General features: G+C 56.4%; 1 protein-coding gene and 1 pseudogene across 1 annotated transcript; both read right to left on the bottom strand.

The window, feature by feature from the left end:
* Positions 1 to 242: 242 nt before the first annotated feature.
* On the bottom strand, positions 243 to 14,468 carry LOC119109170 (putative chitinase 10; annotated as a pseudogene).
* Positions 14,469 to 15,118: 650 nt separating this feature from the next.
* On the bottom strand, positions 15,119 to 18,391 carry LOC119109860 (putative chitinase 10). Its single transcript, XM_037233612.1, has 6 exons — positions 18,221 to 18,391; positions 17,595 to 17,816; positions 16,828 to 17,023; positions 16,340 to 16,495; positions 15,811 to 15,984; positions 15,119 to 15,498 (listed from the first exon to the last, which is right to left on the bottom strand). The coding sequence occupies exons 1-6, from the start codon at positions 18,389 to 18,391 to the stop codon at positions 15,119 to 15,121; spliced, it is 1,299 nt and encodes a 432-aa protein (XP_037089507.1).
* Positions 18,392 to 21,246: the final 2,855 nt, after the last annotated feature.

Genomic DNA, 21,246 nt, shown 5'->3' with positions numbered 1-21,246 from the left:
AAGAAAGAGATTGAAGACTAGAATGAACGCACACTATTCCGTGGTATTGCAGGCAGATATTTCGTTACATTGCAGTGAAATGTGTAATGTTTGCAGTGGTTAGTTTTCGAGCAAAGGTACTCTTTGCGGTGGAATTTCATCCATGATGTAATCTGTAAATCACATTTTAAGAACCACATTGCAGAGAGTGCACGCGCTGTGTTACAAGGAGAGAGGAGAGAGAAAACCAAGCTAATGATTCATCAGCGTTTATTCATGCCCTTCAAACTGCATAAACAGCACAAACACTTTTGATTACTGAATTTCAAACGCCTCTTTGCAAACGATCACGGTTACCGTAGGCCACACAACAGTAGCGGAACGTGGCCTAAAACCCTTCATGTGCAAAGCTTAGATATAAGTTTATTGCAGCGACATTTTGAGCCTAAAGCTTCCTACAACGGACCTAAACATGCAAGTATCTTAACATGGCACCATGCGCACTTTACAAAGAGCGCCAGGGAACAGCAGTCACAGACATTAATTCCTAGTCACAGCAGCCTGTCATGATATAGCTCGGCGTCCAATTATTCTGCAAACACACTTATTCGAAACCCGCCCGTCCAAATCTTAAATACCACCTGCTTTGCTAATGCCACTGTTTTTCAACACAGTCACCACTTGTGCCATGTCGAAAGTGTTCACAAACAGCTGAGTAAATGATGAATGCCTCACATATCTCGCGGTCGCCGTCCCGCCCGGACCACCCGGCGGTGCGACGCCCAGCGCTCACGAGCCTGCCCTGACACACACGGACAAGTGTGGATGAGGGGAGCCGGTGCGCACGAGACTGCCCTGACACACACGGACAAGTGTGGATGAGGGGAGCCGGTGCGCACGAGACTGCCCTGACACACACGGACAAGTGTGGATGAGGGGAGCTGGTGCGCACGAGACTGCCCTGACACACACGGACAAGTGCGGATGAGGGGAGCCGGTGCGCACGAGCCTGCCCTGACACACACGGACAAGTGCGGATGAGCGGAGCCGGTGCGCACGAGCCTGCCCTGACACACACGGACAAGTGTGGATGAGGGGAGCCGGCGCGCACTAGACTGCCGCTCTCCTGAGGTCAGCCGGCCGACCGTCTACGCGTCGCACGCCGGCTCCGGGATGGAGAAGTCACGCAGAACCCGGTTGATGGTGCGCAGCAGCGGGTAGGGCTCACAGCCGCACGTGGTGCCGCGGAAGTCGTCCAGGTCGAGCGCCCAGATCATGCCGCCGCCCAGGCCCATGTCTTTGATGTACTGCGACTGGAAACGGAAACGCGCTCGGAATCAGTTCAGGGTCGCGGTTAATTGGCATAATACTGAAAGGTTAGGAAGAGACTAAATTGGTGATAAGAGTTCACCACCTTCGGACAACCGAGCAACTGTGATATTAGTGATAAGATTCCAACACCTTCAAACAGCCGAGCAGCTGTGATCCCGATCACACCGTGGCAAAACACGCGTTGCGCAGCGTTTAGGGCACTTAAAATTATTTCGAATGAAGCAGAGTTGCACTGGTGCACGATTAATACCAAAGTGCCTTCTTACCTTCTGTCTAATCATCTTCCTGTCATCGTAAGAGAACCATTCCTGACCCCTGTAGGCGTATGGGCCCATGCGGTTCTCCGGATCCTTGACGACCGTGTAGCCTTCATGCTGCACCTTCTCACAAATCTATGGGAAAATATGGACCATTAATTACGTTTGGCACATCCCCACTTTCAATCTATGCCTCGAAGTCAGACGTCTGCTTTTAAATTAAAACACGGCGACATTGCGAATTAAAAGAAATGACTTATTGCTAGACACGTACTTCCTGAGATCCTGAGATACCCTGAGAGATCCTGGGATACCCTGGGGGCTCCGGCACGTCTGTTTATCTAGTTAAAATCTGGGAAACTATTTTTGTAGAGCAGAGCTCATACGAACTTGAGCTCTCTTTGCAACGGATTCATTCGTCATGGTCGAATGGAGTTTCTAACATCACGGTACAGGCTGCAAATATTATTGGGCAGCATTCAATGCTACATTTACATGTCTGCAAAACAACTTCACTCAACAACAAAAAATCGCATAAAAAATGCACATCTGTGCGTCTTCATTGCTTCAGTCACAGCATGGCGGGGAGAAAGGAGCGATCTTCCCACAAAAGGACCGATTACCATCCATGTGTCTTTTCACACGAGCCAGACATATTTCAGCGCACGATCAATGCGGTAAGCTCCCAAACAACTCATCGAGCCACTCCAGGTCTCGGATGGCACACACCAAGCGACTGTCTGGCTCAGTTCCGCCAGCTACACAGAGCAGTACGATCTCCCATCCTAGTCTAAAGATCACGGCGGCTAGCTGTGTGCTGCCACGCCCCTGATCCTCGTGACGTCACAATCTTGTTTGCCTGAGATGGTTCATCTCCAGCCGCGCTGCCACTCACCTCGTAGAAGGCGAGGAAGCCGGCGGCGCGGGTGTACTTGCCGGCCTTGCCCTTGCCATAGGACTTGGCGTTCAGGCCGTGCTTGGAGGCCTCAGTCAGACCGAACGACTGGCCGTACATGGGCATGCCCATCACGATCTTCTTGCGGTCCGCGCCCAGCTCGATCCAGTAGTTGATCGTGAAGTTCTGCGGAGGCGGACACCCGGTCCGTCAGACCACGCGGCACGTGTTGCGTGGAAGCTGAGCAAGCCAACGGCGGTGATGGCGCCGCGCTGTGTTTGCAGAGGAGCAGATGGCTCATTGAATAGGTAGAAAGGTGACGGGGTCGTGGATTTACTTCAAATCACGTGCCGCCAGACATGAAACGGAGGTAGGTTGTCTAAATGATCCAGGATCATTGCAATCACATGACATTATTCCTGTCAAGAATCATGACTTTGGGTGTGATACGTACGGCGTTGAAGTACGAGATGTCGTCTTCGGGGTGGTAGTACATGGGAGCGACGTGTCCGGTCTTCTTGTCCCAGTGGCCGTGGAAGTCGTACGTCATCACCGAGATGATGTCCAGGTACTTGGACAGCATGGGCACCTCGTACCCTGCATCACAACCACCACTTGGTTGGCGTTTGTATCGTGGGGATCAGAAACGCTACATGGCCGACTAAATTCGTGACTTTTGCTTATGTCACTATCAAAAGTGCCAACCAAATGCAGCCACGAGAGGTCACGTTAGCGCCGCATTACACTTGTAGGCCGACATCAAGTCCGCTGCCGACACGCCGGGCCTGCGAGAGGAGCCCGGCTTCGCGCGTGTGGACAGATCGCAGCCGGGCACTGCCGAGCTGTCATCACTCCGCCCACTGACCGGCATCGATGACCTTCTTGTTGGGCGACACGGCGGCGGTGAGCAGCCAGCCGCGGGGCTCGAACGCCTCCTTCAGCTCGCGGATCCAGGCCGTGAAGGCCGTCTTGTCCGAATCAGGGCCCTTAGTGCAGTCCACCTGATGGGGCAGGAGCGTGGCGGTCGGTTGTCTTTACGGCCAGCGACTTACACTTAACGCCTGGGACGGACGGGTTAAGGCGGGCTGGGCTGCTGGCTGCAACGTGCAATTACGAATGGGTCGGAGAGAGCCAGCAATTTTCACGGTGGGCAAATGACGCGCAACGGAACGCCTTCCGCAGAAACGGCCACTATCGTCGCTTTCCTTGCAACAGGAAATGCCAATAGCATCATCTCCTGTGTCTATCCGTTACACAATGACCACGGGCAACAAGAACCATTTCGGTGTCAGCCGCTTCATCAAGACGCTTTTCGTCGCACTCCTGCCTCTCTTCCGGCCAAGCACGTGTCCTTACCTGCCAACACTTGGGGTATTCCCAGTCGAGGTCGAGACCGTCGAAGTTGTACATCTCGATGAAGGCGATGATCGACTCGAGGAAGCGACGCCGCTTCTCAGGACTGTTGACCATCACGCTGTATTTGCTGCCGAGCGAGTCGTTCCAGCCGCCGAGCGCGATCAGCACCTTCACCTTATCAGACTTCAGTCCGCTGACCCTGGTGTAGAACTCTGCCGACGCCGGAGGGGAGCACGTCAGCGAGCGGCCCGACACAACAGCCACAGTTGCGTTACCGTATTCAACGGTCACCTTCGTGTAGCGGCGAGATCAGGACGAGAGCCAAGCCACAGCACGTAACGAGTGAGGTCGGAACTAAGCATCGGATCGTGAGCGGGTCAGGTTCGCGCGGTAGTCAGCGACGCGCGATAGCGTGCGTGTCAGCGTGCCGGCGGCGCGCCCGGAGATGGCCTTACCGTTGTCGATGTCGGCCCACGGGTCGTGCGTCTTGATGGTGAACGTCTGCGGATGCAGCGTGGCGAAGCCGTACACGATGTGGGTGCAGAGGCTGGTGTCGATCCGGGAAGGCGTGTACTTGCCCTTGCCGCGTCTGGGGACGAGAGGCACCCACAGAACTGATCACGCCACTCACTATCCGATGCGGTCATGTTTTTATCAATAATGCGCATGCTTATTATGAAGCGGACACCAAACAAAGACAAACTATGCCCTGATACATGCGGAGGAGCCAAATCATTTTGCATTTAACGCAGTCAAACGAAATGCGGCCTACCGCGCAGAGAATTGCATGAATTGGCGCTTGGCACGATGCCAATACAGCCATGCATTGAAGGTGAACACGCGACTGAGTTCGAGCGGACGTCCCTCTCGGCAACGTCCCCGCTTCCCTCCTGACGACCACGCCAGCCTCTCGCGCGGCGCCGCTCACCTGTACCAGGCCCAGTTGGTGAAGTAGCAGACCACCTTGTAGCCGGTGTCCTGGGTCATGCCCGGCTCTGTGCTGGTGGTGGGCGCCGCCGGAGTGGTGGTGACCGTGATACCAGGCCGGGCCGGGCTGGTGATGGTCTGACCCCCAGAGCCGGAGCTCGAGCTCTCCGTCTGGCCAGCCGTCGGGCACTTGGCCGACGCCGGCCAGTCGCACTGAGTCTTCTCCTGCGCGCAGAGGAGACGGTGTGCGTCAGCGGGTGGCCACATGGACCTACGGCGGTCATGCACACCAGCGTGGAAGCAGGAGACTGACCTGCCTGGGCTGGCTTGTGCTCTGATCAATTGCACTGAAATCAACAAACTAATACTGTCACCACCAACACTGGAAGCAGCCCTCGCCTCGTCCGAGAACAGCCTGCGCCAGGCGCCGTTCGTGCCCTTACCCTGTTGTAGTGGGTGCCGGGAGGACAGTACATGTCCATCAGGGAGCCGTGCACGCAGGTGTAGTATTTGTCACACTCGACGCTGGGGAACTTGGCGCCCTCCTGTGTGCACTTGCTGCCAGACTGCAGCTCCTGGGAAGGACACCACGCCGCGTCAGCGCGTGTCAGCAGACGCGGCCAGTGCGTCAGCAGTCAGCAGATGCGGCCCGTCAGCTCAGCAGTGGGGACGCGATAGTTACGATGTCAGCGCCCATAGACCGTCGGCGTACGGCAGCGGGTGCCTCCTGACTGCATGCGGGTTCTGGAGTGCTAAGACAAACTTGTTATTAACCCAAGAAGCTGGAATAATTTATTCCACAGCTGCAGTTGCAGAAGTGACATGAATGAACACGCTGTTTCTTGTCTGCGCAAAACGACTTGTTTACGGTGTAACATCTCTGGACGTAACCCCAGTCTGTAAACAAACGTATGTTTGGGTTCATTATACAGTAAGACGAGATTCCCTGATACACATCCCTGCAGCACACAATGAAAGGCAATACCTTCTGTCCTCCAGGCATAGACGGCTTCATTGTCATCTCCACCTTCTCCGTCGTCATCTCAGGAACCATGGCCTTCTCCGTGGTGGTGGTTGTGGACGCGGTGGAGGTGGTAGTTGTGGACGTGGTAGTAGTAGTGCTGGGAGATTTGCTAGACGTCTGGTCATTCCCCGTCGGTTCCACCTTTCCTTCCAGCTGTAACCACCGTGTTTAGTTTAAATGACGCCACATAAAAATGTTAAGGAGTATATGTGATATAAGTCGTGGCGTACTCCATGTTGGCACGCCAATAATCACCCTTTTTAAATTGTCTGTGTGATTACTCTAGTAATAACACTGAAATCCACGTCCTTTCTCAAAACGAGCGAGCAAGACATTCACCACTAAACATTGCTGCCACCCACATGCACTGCGAACCGTCTAAGTTGCCAATAAACCTGTACAAACGCTGTACACCAGATCATGAACTGGTCTTTAAGCTCCGCCCCCGGCCAAGATCGGCGTTCCTGGAAGTCACGGTCTGGGTCTGGGACGTGAGTTAGCTGCGTCCTACACTTACAGTGGTGGAGGTGTCTGACGGCTCGGTGGCCGCCTCTTCTTTCTTCCTTTCACATTTGGCACTCCCGGGGAAGTCGCAGATCTCCGCCTGCGCGCTCCAGTGCAGGCCCGGTGGGCACGGCATGATGAGGTACTCGTTGTTGTTGCACAGGAGGTATTTGTTGCAGTCGGTGTGAGGACGGTACTCGCCCTGGTTGCTGCAGGAGCCGCCGGTCTGCAAGCGCGCGCACAGGTAAGGGGCTGGCCAGCGGGGACCAGTGTCGGGTGAGGAGCTGGCCGGTGGGGACCGGTGTCTGGTGAAGAGCTGGGCAGCGGGAACCAGTGTCGGGTGAGCTGACGCTGTAGCGCAGGATCACCACAGCATCGTAATATATGCTGAACATTGAAATGTGTATGGGCGGCTGTACGGCATAACACTTGTTGCATGCACTCAGTGTGGAATGGATCGTCTAAGAGGTACGTGAGGAAAGAGTAAGACTCTTATTAGCAAACCCATGCCTTGTACAGATAAATTGTTTTTGTCGACAGCAGCCCATTCCCAGCACAGCCACACTGCTATGTTCGGTGACGGCAGCCATATTACCAGCTCTAATAATATATGAAGATAACGCCTTCTTCCCCCTGCATCCGCTGCAGCACACCGCCGCCCTGTCACTGCTGGTCCCTCCCGGTTTCTCCCGGGTCTCCATGTCCTTCCCGATTTCTCTCGCTTCTTCCCCATCCTCGGGTCCCGTTTACTCCCTCCCGATCCCTCCCGGTCCTTCCCAGTCCCCTCCAGTTTCTCCTGGTTCCTTCCGGTCCCTCGTGCTGACTCACCGCGGGTGGCTTCGGCGGAGGCTTCGGCGTGGTGGTAGTGGTGGTGGTGGCACCCTCCGGGCCCATCTCGCCCGGAGGCGGCGGCTCGGTGGCCTGCACCACCGTTCCGCCAACCTCACAGGACTGGCCCTCCGGGTAGTTGCGCAGCACGCGGTTGATCGTCTTGAGCAGCGGGTGCGCCTCGCAGCCGCACCGGTTCCTGAAGTCGTCCAGGTCGAGCGCCCAGATCATGCCGCCGCCTAGACCCATGTGGCGGACGTAGTTGGACTTGTAGCGGATCGTCTCCACGTCGTCGAACGACACCCACTGACTGCCGCGGTAGGCGTACGGGCCCATCCGCAGCTTGGGGTCCTTGACCACCGTCCAGTCCTGCGTCTTGATCTTGTGGCAGATCTCGTAGTAGGCGAGGAAGCCGCCGGCGCGCGTGAAGCGGCCGGCCTCACCCTTGCCGTACGCCCGCGCGTTCAGTCCGTTCACGCTCGTGTCCTGCGAGGCCGAACGACTGGCCGTACATCGGGCATGCCCATCACAATCTTCTTGGGGTCAGCGCCCTGCTCGATCCAGTACTTGATGGTGAAGTCCTGCCGAGTGGGGTGACAGGTCAGGATGTGCGCAGTGCTGGAACCCTCAGAATCTTACGGGGCCTGGCGTCACCTGCCGGTCAACTACTTTCCTTATTAGTTTCTTATTAGTTTTCTCTTAGTGACATGCAAAAATATGGTGGTTTGCATATCTGCCAAAATAAGTCACATCTCGTTCTTTACCCAATCTTATTGGAACCATCCCGTGTGCATGCTTAGGTTGTTTAATGCGTCCCGTTCAGCTACATGAACAGCTAGTGGAAAGAAACAAAAACAAGAAGCCTTACCGTGTTGAAATACTTGACTTCGTCGGTGGCGTGTTCATACATGGGAGCAACGTGTCCGGTCTTCTTGTCCCAGTGGCCGTGGTAGTCGTACGTCATCACCGAGATGATGTCCAGGTACTTGGAGAGCATGGGCACCTCGTATCCTGCACCGCGGAGCACACGTCAGCATCAAATTAAGTCGTCTAAGTCGGGGCTCCACCAAACAATATGGATCTGCTGTGTCCATGCACAACGCATACCGCAGTTAAAGTTTGGTATGTTTCCAAGGCAATCGATATCACTAACAATCCTTAAAACGTACCAGCATCGATGACCTTCTTGTTGGGCGACACGGCGGCAGTGAGCAGCAGGCCCTTCGGTTCGAACGCCTCCTTCAGCTCACGGATCCAGGCCGTGAATGCTGTCTTGTCCGACTCGGGGCCCTTGCTGCAGTCCACCTGATGGGGGACACATCGGGTCAGTCGTTACCGCAGCGGGCCACTGCGCTGATGCATAACACACCCAATCCAGTGCAGACGGAGCATTTTCTGTTTTCTTACGACGACGAATGCACGCGTCTATTCGTAAGCAAAACTCCAGAACTGTAGCGAGAACGGTGGCAGATGGACTAATTATTGGGACTGTTGTCGCTGATTTCCACCCATCGCTTAGCCCGATATTTTTTCCGGCTTAATGTCGTGCGATGACGGGTAAGACAACTGACTGAGGCGATATGTGGAAATTAACGCGATTCAAAGGGATAATCTTCGTTCGCTTACGTGGCCCGTGCTGCCAGCTGGTCTCAAACATTCCGTGAGACTATAATGAGGCCACTATCAGACCTGAAATAGGTCCATCACACCTGCCTGAAGCACAACCCGTCATGCACTCGGCCACCTTCCTGCCAGCCTCGTGTTTTTACCTGCCAGCACTTGGGATATTCCCAGTCCAGATCGAGGCCGTCGAAGTGTACTTCGTCACAAACTCCACCGCCTGCTCCACGAAGCGCCTGCGGCGATCCGGATTGTTGACGAGCTTGCTGTATTTCTCACCGCGGGAGTCGTTCCAGCCGCCCAGCGCCAGAATCACCTTGATTGCCCTTTTTCTTGAACTCGGTCACCTTGGCGTAGAACTCGTTGTCGAGATCGGCCCAGCTGTCGTGCGGCCCGAATGATGCCCTGGTCACCGTTGGAGCACGGCAAAGCCGTACATGATGTGTGTGCAGAGTCAGGGTCGATGTTGGACGGTCTGTACTTGCCCTAGCCGGCCGGTACCAGGCCCAGTTGGTGAAGTAGCACACCACCTTGTACTCGCTTCAGCCGCGGGCCCGAACGGAACCCAGTGCAGGAGGCCCGGACATTTCAGCGCCCATGTCCGTACCGGAGCCCATGTCCGTAGACCCAGTGCCCATATCAGGCTTTCCATACCCCTATCTGGTTTCTCAGCACCCATATCCGGTTTCTAAGCACCCATGTCGGTTTTTCACCACCCCATGTCCGGTTCTCCCACCCATATCTGGCTTTCTCTGTACCAATATCCGGTTTTTCGGCACCCATATCTGGTTTTTCCATGCCCATATCCGGATTTTCGGCACCCATATCTGGCTTCTCCACGCCATATCTGGTTTCTCAGCGCCCATTCCTGCGGATCCAGGGACCCATGGTCTCGCCTCCCATTCCGGCGGTGTTCCTCAGCAGGCCGTCCGCGATAATCGTCAGCAGCGGGTACTTCTTCTGTGAGCAGACGCCGTTGAAATCGTCCAGGTCGAGCGCCCAGATCATGCCTCCGCCAAGGCCCATCGTTTTGATCCACTGAGTCTTGCGCCTGTATGGAAGCCTCGTCGTCGAAGGAGACCCACTGGTTGCCCTTGTAGGCGTACGGTCCATGCGATTCAGCGGATCCTGCACCGTCGTCCAGCCTTCCTGCTGGCGCTTGCAGATCTGGCAACAGACGGAGAACGGGTCCTCAGCACAGACGCAGTGCCGAAACAGAATTAAGCTGCGCCGCAGCTGGGCGCCAGCAATCCGTTCTAGTTCACGCACACCCCAGTCCGGACGGTGTCCACCGCACAAAGGCGTATTGCTTTTGCAGAACAGTAGTTGTTAAAGGACATCCTTTGCAAAATTTCCAGAGTGACTGCAAGGTGATTAAATCACTCTACCATACCACCATTTGCCAATGCGAGTGTACTGTAATGATACATAACCCCCCATGCATGCATGGGCAGACGACGTCGAGGCCTGCGCTCCAGTCCACAGCTCTCCGGCATCCGGCGCCAGTGTGGGCGTCGTCCGACCTCCGCAATTATCACCTCGTAGTAGGAGAGGAAGCCGCGGGCGCGCGTGGCCTCGCCGGCCGCGCCCGGACCCGAGATGGGCGCGTTCAGACCGTTGTTGGAGGCGCTCGTCAGACGTGAAGGACTGGCCGTACAACGGCATGCCCATCACGATGTTCCTGGCGTCGGCGCCCTTTTCGATCCAGTACTCGATGGCTGATTTCTGTGGAGAGAACGCTTCGCTGAGTGGGGTGGTCGGGTCGGCAGGTTTCCGTATCGCAGAATCCGAATATAGCGGCAGGACAAGCGCAATACACGCCTTCTTCACCACTGTTGTACGCCATTAAAAGCAGCTATCAAGTATTGCGACGTCTGTCATTGCAACAATACCTACTGATGATAGCTTGCGATGTTTTATGTGTAGATATTGGCACCGGACTTCCCAGATTCCCACCAACACGATGACACTGAAAAAGTACTCTCCAGCATTTCATAAGGGGGGGGGGGGGGGGGCGGCAGAAAGGTTACGCTTCAGAGCGGCGGCAATCGTGGAGGAGGGGGGGGGGGGCCGAAATTGTGCGCTTCGCAACGGCCGCAACGGCGAGAAATAGCTGCATCTTACATGTACGACTGCCCCTTCTCTTTGAAGAGCAGGCATGCTCATAGGACGTTGTACTGCTTCGATGCCCTCAGAGAGCAACTCACCACGTTGAAGTAGTCGTAGTCGTCCTCAGGATGGGCCTCGAAAGTGCCACGTGTCCGGTCTTCTTGTCCCAGTGGCCGTGGAAGTCGTACGTCATGACGGCGATCCAGTCCAAGTACTTGTTGACCTCGGCCACGTCATACCCCTGTGCAGCGGTGCATCACAGATAAACGGCAGCCAACCCAGAAAATGACGGCTTCGGGCTCTGGATAGGCGACCCTCTACGGGTCACTGCGTCCACGACAGTGGCATGATGTGCCGGTAGCCGTACGGTTGAGGCTTAAGGATCAAGCAACTGCGCTGCATCGAACTACACCTAATTTCAACTCCTAGTGACAGATAAGCGTCATCGGCCATAAATACATTTCAAACAGCTGCTCCCAGCCATTTAGCTGTAGCTCTCCGCAGAGGGTGAGCGATTGTGGTGCGCGGCTTGGCGCCGTGTCCGTCACTGACCATTGTCGATAACCTGCTTGCTGGGCGAGACGGCGGCCGACAGCAGGTAGCCATGCGGCTTGAAGGCCTCCTTCAGCTCGCGCACCCAGGCCGCGAACGCCGGCTTGTCGCTGTCGGGGCCCTTGCTGCAGTCCACCTGGCAAGTAGTTCGCTTACGTCAGGGCGCGCGCCAGACAGGCTAGCGATGCCGAGCTCACTACAGGGGTGGCGCCAGGCAGGCTAGCGGTGTCGGGCTCACTACAGGGGTGGCGCCAGACAGGCTGGCGGTGTCGGGCGCACTACAGGGGTGGCGCGAGACAGGCTAGCGGTGTCGGGCTCACTACAGGGGTGGCACCAGACGGGCTAGCTGTGTCGGGCTCACTACAGGGGTGGCACCAGACGGGCTAGCTGTGTCGGGCTCACTACAGGGTTGGCACCAGACAGGCTAGCGGTGTCGGGCTCACTACAGGGATGGCACCAGATCGGCTTAATTAATTACAGATCAGTTGGAAAACGAACACTACATGGAGCACAAGAGAGTGAGCAGTGGCGCATTACAAGCGCAAGACGAGTCACGTTAAGTGACAAGACGCACTGCACTTTTCTTTGCTACATTAACATTTCCTCTCCCTAGCACTAGTAAGTCTTCGGCAGCTGCGGGTAGCAAGGGCTATCTCACCTGCCAGCACTTGGGGTACTCCCAGTCAAGGTCGAGACCATCAAAGTTATGTTCCTTGATAAACTCCAGGACGTCGTCGATGAAAATCTTCCTGAACGCGGGGTTGTTGACAAGCAGACTGTACTTGTTGCCCATGGAGTCGTTCCAGCCGCCGAGCGCGATCAATACCTTCTTGCCCATCTTCTTCAGATCGGTCACCTTCTTGTACATCATGTCTGCGAAGTCGGCGCGATGAGTTGCATCGCCCACACTGAGAGTGCCGATGTTCGCTTTGGGAGGGGAGTGCCTGTATGGGACCACCTGTCAGAAATTCCTTAAATAACATCAATCGCATTCAGGGTACGTTCGGGCGCGACACACGGCAGATGCGCCAGCTTTTGTCGCATATCACCGCCCGCCCCATCCGGACCGTTCAGCTTTGCGATGACTTAAGCACCCCCTCCCCCGAACCGGGGCACGGTTCCGGTGCCGTGACCGCGAGAGTGCGGTGCCTTACTCGGCTCGTCGATGTCCGCCCAGCGGTCGAAGATGCGGATCTTGTGGGTCGAGTAGTCGAGGGTGGCGAAGCCGTACACGATGTGCGTGCAGAGGCTGGGGTCGATGTTCTCTGGCGTGTACTTGCCGGTGCCAGGGCGGTACATAGCCCAGTTCGTGAAGTAGCACACCACCTTGTACATGGCTGGAAAAGGAGGTGCTGGTGAGGGGACACCAGTGGACGTCGTGGGCACTTTTAACGCCTAGTGCTGCAGCGCGGGGTTGAGTTTGAGAGGCGTGATGCCGTCGGGTGCCGCTTGGTCGTTGCGACTCACAACACATGACCTGGTGCTCCTGGCAGCGACACCACACCCGACAGACACTTGTTTGCTGATCTGAGTTGATTTTCGAGAGGACTAATGAACATGATCGCCGGCGGGATTACGCTAAGCACTTTGTAACGCGTGGGTCTCCTTTCGATATCGGTATCCGAGTCCAACTCTCCGCTTACACGGGTCGCGGGTGGTCATTCCTGTGTCGGGCATGGCCGGCTTCTCGGTGGCTGTCATCGCACTGGTCGTGCTCTGATCTTGGGCCGAAGCCGTAGTCATGGCCGACGGCGTCTCCATGGTGGCGCCACCTGTGCAGGCAGGCGGCGGCAGGATGTCAGCGCGGTGGAGTCGCCAGGCGGCGCCGTCGGACAACGGCGAACACCTCCAGTGCGGTGGGAAGTGTTGGGTGAGAGGGAGAGGTCACACAACAGGTGTCGGGTGGCAGGAAGAGGTCACACTACAAGCCCCGTACGAATTGACACTCTTCTCGTTCGTGGGGGAAATGTTCCGCTTCGTGATGTTTTCAGTCGCCTCACATGATAGTTTTCCTCGCAGTCGTATATCTGCTCTCATACGCGGCTCTATACCTGCCGTTCCTTTTTGGAACCCATACAACACTTACTACTACAGTGATATGGGAATCGCCATAGGTATCTCCTCACGCCTCCTGCTTCCTCATAACAAATGACACAGAAATCGTTGAATGAGGACCAAAGACGCATTACGAAAATAACAACAGCCATACCACGTGCTCACCAAAGTCACTACGGTGCTGATACGCTCTCAGGATCTACTGCACGGTGAGTTTGGTCCGGTTGTCAAGTGCCTCGCAAGACGGTGCCTAAGTGCCTCGCTGACCGAGACAGCTCGGCCGGAGCGTGCCGGCGTGACGGTGACACGGCCGGCGGTGACGGTGACACGGCCGGCGTGACGGTGACACGGCCGGCGTGCGCCGTCAGTATACTCACACCCCCCGAGCTGCATTCGGTGTTCTCCGGCCAGTCGCAAATCTGGCGCTGCTGATTCCAGACCAGGCCTGGCGCACACTGCTGCGTCAGCTTCTCGCCGCCCAGACACCAGCTGTACGCTTGGCAGGTGCCCGGGATAGGACTGAAGGTGCCTGCAGACGGAACAGCGGCGTCAGAGCGGGGACACTCTGCCGGGCTCTGTGTTCGCGACACTTCCTGGATCTGTGATCAGGAGGTAGCCACGGCCCCAGTCCCAGCGAAGCGAAAGCAGAGAGGAAAATCAGAGGGCTTTAACGACGGCTGCTGATACCAAGTGTTTCCAAAGTCGCGACAACCATTCATGATATCATGCAGAGGATTGTATGCATACTTACATGATGTGCGTGAATTGCATGATAAGCAGAAAGAAAGAACAAAGTTTCAATGCTTTCTGCTACGCTCGAACAGAACCCACTTGAGCAGAATCAAGTGCAACAAGGTACTATCTAAGCGGCGGACATCTTACCATCTTCGCATTTCTCAGTCCTCGGGATGTTCTCCGAGGTTGTCATGGGCTTCTCAGCGGGAGCCATCGTCACGTCGTCGACCGTGGTGCGCCTCTTAGTTGTGGTGGTCATAGTGGTGGTCATTGTGGTGGGCTTGGTAGTGGTAGTCGTGGTGGTAGTCATGGTGGTAGTCGAGGGAGCGGTGGAAGTGCTGGGATTCTCGGTAGAACTGCTTGCAGCCATTTCTGGTGACATCTCTTCCGTCTCTCCTTTAACTGTTGAGGACGGATAGATTCGGCATATAAGAACACACATGAGATCATTTGTGGAAGCCTGTTGGTTTACGTGTTCAACGCTTGAGTTACCTTGCGTGATCCCACATGAATTGCTTGACAGCAGCATACGCTGGCCATGTCTGGCTTACGTGTTAACTAAGCCTGGCATCTTCAGACACACCCCACCTTCCGTCCTCCTTGCGGCTCCAGACACACACCCCAACTCCCGGGCTCCTGGCAGCTCCAGACACACACCCAACATCCCGTCCTCCTGGCAGCTTCAGACACACCTCACCTCCCGTCCTCCTGGCAGCTCCAGACACACACCCCACCTCCCGTCCTCCTGGCAGCTCCAGACACACACCCCATACCTCGCCCTCCTGGCAGCTCCAGACACACACCCCACCTCCCGTCCTCCTTGCAGCTTCAGACACACACCCCACACCTCGTCCTCCTGGCAGCTTCAGACACACATCACCCACACCTCGTCCTCCTGGCAGCTCCAGACACCACACCCCACCCCCTGTCCTTCGCCGCCCACGTCTACTCACCTCCCTGCTTGATCTGGCATTTGACCGCGTCCGGCCAGTCGCACTGGCTCGACTCCGGGTTGAAGTGAAGTGGCGATGAGCAGGTCAGTTTGATTGGGCCCTCGGGCGTCTTGCGATAGTAGGAGGAACAGCTCTCCGGGTCGGCCGCGAATCCGATAGCGTTGAACTTGAGACCGCCAGGCGCCGGGCTTGTCATGTGCGGAGCTTCGGTGGAGGCGGCGCTCGTTGTTGCTGGGGTAGTGGTGGAGGTGGTAGTGGTAGTGGGAGCGGTGGTAGTCGTCTTCTCAGTTGTCGTGGTAGTGGTGGTGGTGGTGGTGGTGGTAGTCTCGGAAAAGGCTGGCCGGGGTCGTTTCGTAGTCGTCGGGGACTGAACTGAAAGCCAACAAAACATTCTTAGTCGAAATATTCAAACGTTACATTTCACGTTCATTCGGTTGTTTCGACTTAGATAACCATGCGCAAGTGCCCTATAATGGCTACACATATACCTTAATCCATACTGGGTCCCCGCACTATAGCAACGCACACTGACAGTCACCTTCTGCTTGGGCCGTTACGGCTTTTCGCCCGACACCCTGCCTCGGATGACCGGCGCGTTTGGCAGCACGACGGCGAGGTGACCCATCCACACCCCTGGGGCTGTCCCCCACCCTGTGAGCGGCCCATCCGACAGGGGCTGCGTACCAGCGCCGGAGTCATAGGTAGTCGTCATCGGAGGCGGCGCGGGCGTGACCGCCGGCGGCGGCTGCTTGCAGCTGGCCTGCACCGGGCCCGACGGCACGCCGCGCAGCGCGCGCGACACGGCGCGCAGCAGCGGCTGCGGCTCGCTGCAGCACTTGTTCTCGAAGTCGTCCAAGTCTGCGGCACGCGCGCCGCCGGGTTAGCTGGCCGCACAGCGACGGTGTGCTCGACGCTCATACGACACCGGCGTGTCGGCCGGTCACACGACGACGCACCATGCCCGCATGGCGTCGTTGTGTCCGTACACGACACCGGTGTGTCGCTGCTACACGACAACAGCACACAACGCTTACACAGTGCTGTCGTTTCAGATAATTGTGCATCAGCATTCAAAACAAGATAATGGACCAAAGCATCGGTTGCGTTAACGCAATAACATGGTGCAGGCGAGCGATCGTCAAACAGGGAGGCGTCAGTCAGTGGCGCTTATTCTCAGCTTGTGAACGACGACATTTGGACAATTCAAACGTACCCAGGGTCCAGACCATGGCTCCACCGAGACCATTGGACGCGATGTAGTCAGCCTTCTTCTTGATGGACTGGACGTCCTCGTAGCTGACCCACTGGTCCTTGAGGTACATGTAGGGATCTCCGTTCGCCGTCCTCTTCGACATCCAGCCAGTCCGCACTGCAAACCAAAAAACATTAGCCGCGAGAATAAGTAGGACGCGAATGGTTAAAGTAAGGACGCGCGTAAAAGTAGCTTACGGCCTTAACCAATTCTAGGCTTGGATATTCACAACGCATCGCTTCGAATTCGCTCTCATTTAACACTGCAAGAAGCATGCAAAGCAATACTGACGTTTTTTTAAAACGTTTTTAGCTTTTAAATTGATGCGTCTTTCTCCACAGTTTTTGATGATCGGTCGGTGGTAAAAGCGGCGGGCTTGGGCGGCCATGCGGGTGCCGTCCGCGGGCGTCACCATCACGTGTTCGTGACGCGAGGCCGTGGGTACTCACGCCTGAAGCAGATCTCGTGGTAAGCGAGCATACCCCGCTGCTGCGTCTTCTCGCCGGCCAGGCCGGGCCCGGCCGCCGGCGCCGCCACGCTGTGCCCGCCCGTGGACAGCTTGTACGACTGGCCGTAGAACGGGATGCCCACCACCATCTTGGCCTTGTCCAGGCCCATGCGGGCGTACAGCTTGACGGCCGCGTCCTGGAACGCACGGGACGCGGGTGAGTCGTGCGCGCCGGGGCCGTCACGCTGGAGAGGCCGTCAGGCTGGACTTGACTGGAGGGCGCAACGAGGGTGCACAGCACCCAACCCCGAACGGGTTGCAACGGGTCGCTGACCTCATTTGTCGACACGCTCTAAAACCACGATAAACGACAACGGCAACACAGTATGGGTGACTGGCCGTCTTTTAACTCGCTGGAGTTTTACCGACGTCTGGCATCTATGGCTCATTCGGTAATATATGATGATCCTCGTGCTACTGAAAACAGGAGCGAGAAAATCCTCATCTGATGACAATTTTACGGACTCCTGACTAACGATCCAGAGGCCCAGCACGGCTCGACCTGCATGACTTTCTCAGTTCCAGAGCCACGTAAAACGAATGAGCGAACCTCAAAGGTATCCTGCAGCCAGACACCGCGGTTTCACAGGATCGCCAACAAATTTCCCCATTCGAGCTATGAGCGATGGAGCAGGCTTTTGTCCTCGGTGGCTTCATCGGAAGCAATTTCAGCTCCACCCTAGAGTCACGGCTGTCGGCACTACCTACCACGCTCTTGGTGTCGGACGCGTCCGAGCCGTAGAGCGGCGCCACCAGGCCAGTGATGGGCTCCCAGCCGCCGTGGAAGTCGAACGTCATCAGATTGACGAAGTCCAGGTACTTGTTCATGCTGCCGACGTCGTAAGCCTTCTGGACGATGTTGTCGTGGGCGGCCACCGCGGCTGTCAGGAGCAGGTCGTTGTCCTTGGCGTCGAAGACCTCGCGCAGCTCCTGCATTCACCGGTGGTGTTACGCTTCGGAGCTGGCGCGTGTGCACGCATCGAGACAGTGGATGCAAACTGTTGGATGACATGTTGACTAAAGATCTGCCATTTTATTGATCAGGTGGCTGATGGTGTTGCGTTAGACCTGTGTGTTTGGATGACGCTTGAACGTAGACGCCTTTGAAAAATCTTGCTCTTAGGAAGTGATCATTTTACCAACCGCCGCAAGTGCATCGCAAATAGCACTGCTGTGTGGAACAGGCCATGCCTCGTGAGAACTGCATTCTCTGCCATTATCAGGTAACGACGACCGTGCACACGCGGTGAGGCAGAATGTCATCAGGGCAGGGTGCCGGCATGTACAGGGCATGTACATGCCGGCAGGATGCCGGCACCCAGCTGGAGACGCACCTTCAGCAGCATGGCGAAGTTCGCCTTGTCGGCGGCGGCGCCGGCCGTGCAGTCGCCCTGCCAGCACACAGGGAACGCCCACTGCAGGTCCAGCCCGTCGAAGCCGTAGTCGGTGACGAAGCTGAGCGCCGAGCTGATGAACTTGGCGCGGCTGGCGCGCGTGGCCACCATGCGGCTGTACTTGTCGCCGGCCGAGTCGGTCCAGCCGCCGAGCGCCAGCAGCAGCTTACGCGGACCGAGCCGCTGCCGCATCCGGGCGATGAAGTCTGCCGGCGGCTGGGGTCACGTGTGTCAGCTCCGGAGCGCATCCGCCGACTGACCCGGCCGGCTGGGATGGCTGGTCAAGTCCCGACCACCGACCCGGCCGGCTGGGATAGCTGGTCAAGTCCTGACCACCGACCCGGCCGGATGGGATAGCTGGTCAAGTCCCGGCCACCGACCCGGCCGGATGGGATAGCTGGTCAAGTCCTGACCACCGACCCGGCCGGCTGGGATAGCTGGTCAAGTCCTGACAACCGACCCGGCCGGCTGGGATAGCTGGTCAAGTCCTGACAACCGACCCGGCCGGCTGGGATAGCTGGTCAAGTCCCGACCACCGACCCGGCCGGCTGGGATAGCTGGTCAAGTCCCGACCACCGACCCGGCCGGCTGGGATAGCTGGTCAAGTCCCGGCCACCGACCCGGCCGGCTGGGATAGCTGGTCAGGTCCTGACCACCGACCCGGCCGGCTGGGATAGCTGGTCAAGTCCTGACAACCGACCCGCCGGCTGGGATAGCTGGTCAAGTCCCTGACAACCGACCCCGGCCGGCTGGGATAGCTGGTCAGTCCCGACCACCGACCCGGCCGGCTGGGATAGCTGGTCAAGTCCCGGCCACCGACCCCTGCCGGCTGGGATAGCTGGTCAAGTCCCGGCCACTGACCCGGCCGGCTGGGATAGCTGGTCAGGTCCCGGCCACCGACCCGGCAGGCTGGGATAGCTGGTCAAGTCCTGACAACCGACCCGGCCGGCTGGGATAGCTGGTCAAGTTCCGGCCACCGACCCGGCCGGCTGGGATAGCTGGTCAAGTTGGGGTGTGTACGGAGCAGGCCATAGACCGACGCAATGGCCTCACTGCGCCACGCAGAAATCACATGAAATAATGCGGAACACTCGCAACGTTTTGCAGGAGCGTTGGCCGACAAGTTTGCGCTTTTTCCGCCAGTTGTTTGAAGCTCAGCACCATAAGTGGCCCTGCCCTGCTATTAAGTTCAGTAGTGTGAATCAATCTAACTTCATATATATCTTCAAACATTCATCCTAACACGACTGCTGCAGAGACGGGAGCAGGAACAGTAGATGATATTGCTGCGGTCATCAAGGCAAACACACTGATGATGATGACTAGCGGTGGTCTGGTGATGATGATGGGCCGTGTTCGATTCTCGACATAATATTTCACCGGTCGCTGCGCCACGTGACGGGACAGACGCACGTGAAAGGTTACGCGAAAAGATGGCGCGTCGCTGCCGGCCTCGCCAGCGAACAGCAGCAATAAATAACCAGGTAACCAATGCTAAAATATGACCTAGCCGAGGTCGACCCGGACCATTGAGACCCCACGTTTCCACGGGAAACATGACTGTAAGTTATGTCCTGGGGGCTAGGTGACTGACACGGCTCGATCCTCACGCGGAAAAGCTGACGGGTCGTTACACTGACGACTTGTGCAACATTCTGGTGTGCCGTCAACGGCTCAAGTGTGCTGCTGGCCATGCTCCCATTGGTGTCCATGCAGCTTTTTAGTTAAACGAGTAACAGCTTTTGACAATTTTGAGCTGCAAACAAGTTTTTGGGCTAAAAGACCACTAGACTTTTAAATTTGCTTTTGCAGGGGTGAAACGCACCACAAGGTAAGTGCTTGACTTGTAATATTGTTTAATATTATCATGCGCTGGGGAGGGGGGGGGGGGGCTAAGCAGAGAAATGTCAACCAACAGACAATATATCTTGTGGAGGAACAGCTTCGAATACCTCCCCACCAATGACGTTGATGAAAAATTCATGAGAAACTAAACCAAATGCATATGCATTATGTAGCCTCAGAAGAATAATGAAGAACGACTTGATGAAATGGTCACAGCACCTTGGCGTCGACAAAGCTATTTAATCCCAGCCTTGGTCCCCGGAGAATGAACGGTCGCCCGCGGTTCGCCGGTCCGCTGAAGGCAGTTATCTGACTCAATTTATCGTGCTATTCTCCGAAATCATGTGGCAGTGACCCAGCACGTCTCAAAATGGCCGACCCCCAACTAGACAAGTCGATGGAGGCATCCAGTCAAGACAATGTTGGCCTCGCAGCGCCGGGCTAAAACAGACCACCGCAGAAAAAAACCGAGGCGAAGCCATCGAATCTGATTATCAAATCGGATCGACGGCTCAGACTACTGTCATCAGTGAATATCGGTGACTGACGTATGGAAACCGCTGTTCCCGTGCTACCGATGACAAGTCAGTATAGTCTGTACGCAAGCTAAGCTGAACTTAAAGACCAATCAGCTGTTGAAGGTTCGGTGGCTTCACCGACCAGGGGCATATCGTTATGCTGGAAGCTTTTAATGTTCAGTAGGTTAGCATGCTTAGTCAAACCTAAATTTGCAAAGCTCCTTTCTGGGTGAATATAAAACTACGAACCCTTGGGTAAACCGCACATGACAGCTCTTTTTTGGGCACGTTATTTTCGAAACTTTTTGTGACCTCGAACCAACAGTCCCATCCACTTCATCGGAAGGAGTAATTAATATTGATGATGGCGCTCCATCGCCCCTTCATGCACCGGGCTCCCTGGTCTATTGTAGGCTAAAACCAGACACTGAAACGCGGGCCTATACTAAAGTCGGCAAATATATTACTGACCAAATTCAGGGGCCCATAACCGTGCCTCACACGAGCCACGACTAGCTTCTGGATGGGAAGCCTCCGCGAACGCCGCGCTCGCGTGACATTGGGCGGTGGGAGCCCTCCGCGGACATCACGCCCACGGGCGGT

This window comes from Pollicipes pollicipes, unplaced genomic scaffold, assembly GCF_011947565.3.
Source record: "Pollicipes pollicipes isolate AB1234 unplaced genomic scaffold, Ppol_2.1 Scaffold_7231;HRSCAF=8579_pilon_pilon_pilon, whole genome shotgun sequence".
NCBI classification, from domain to species: domain Eukaryota; kingdom Metazoa; phylum Arthropoda; class Thecostraca; order Pollicipedomorpha; family Pollicipedidae; genus Pollicipes; species Pollicipes pollicipes.
This window is presented reverse-complemented; position numbering and strand designations above follow the sequence as displayed.

Coding starts and splice junctions, on each gene's coding strand:
- LOC119109860 (XM_037233612.1), bottom strand. CDS start 18,391: ATGGTGGCCACGCGCGCCAGCCGCGCCAAGTTCATCAGCTCGGCGCTC. Junction 17,817..18,220: donor ACTTCGCCATGCTGCTGAAG/GTGCGTCTCCAG, acceptor CGGTGAATGCAG/GAGCTGCGCGAGGTCTTCGA. Junction 15,985..16,339: donor AGCCATGGTCTGGACCCTGG/GTACGTTTGAAT, acceptor CGCGTGCCGCAG/ACTTGGACGACTTCGAGAAC.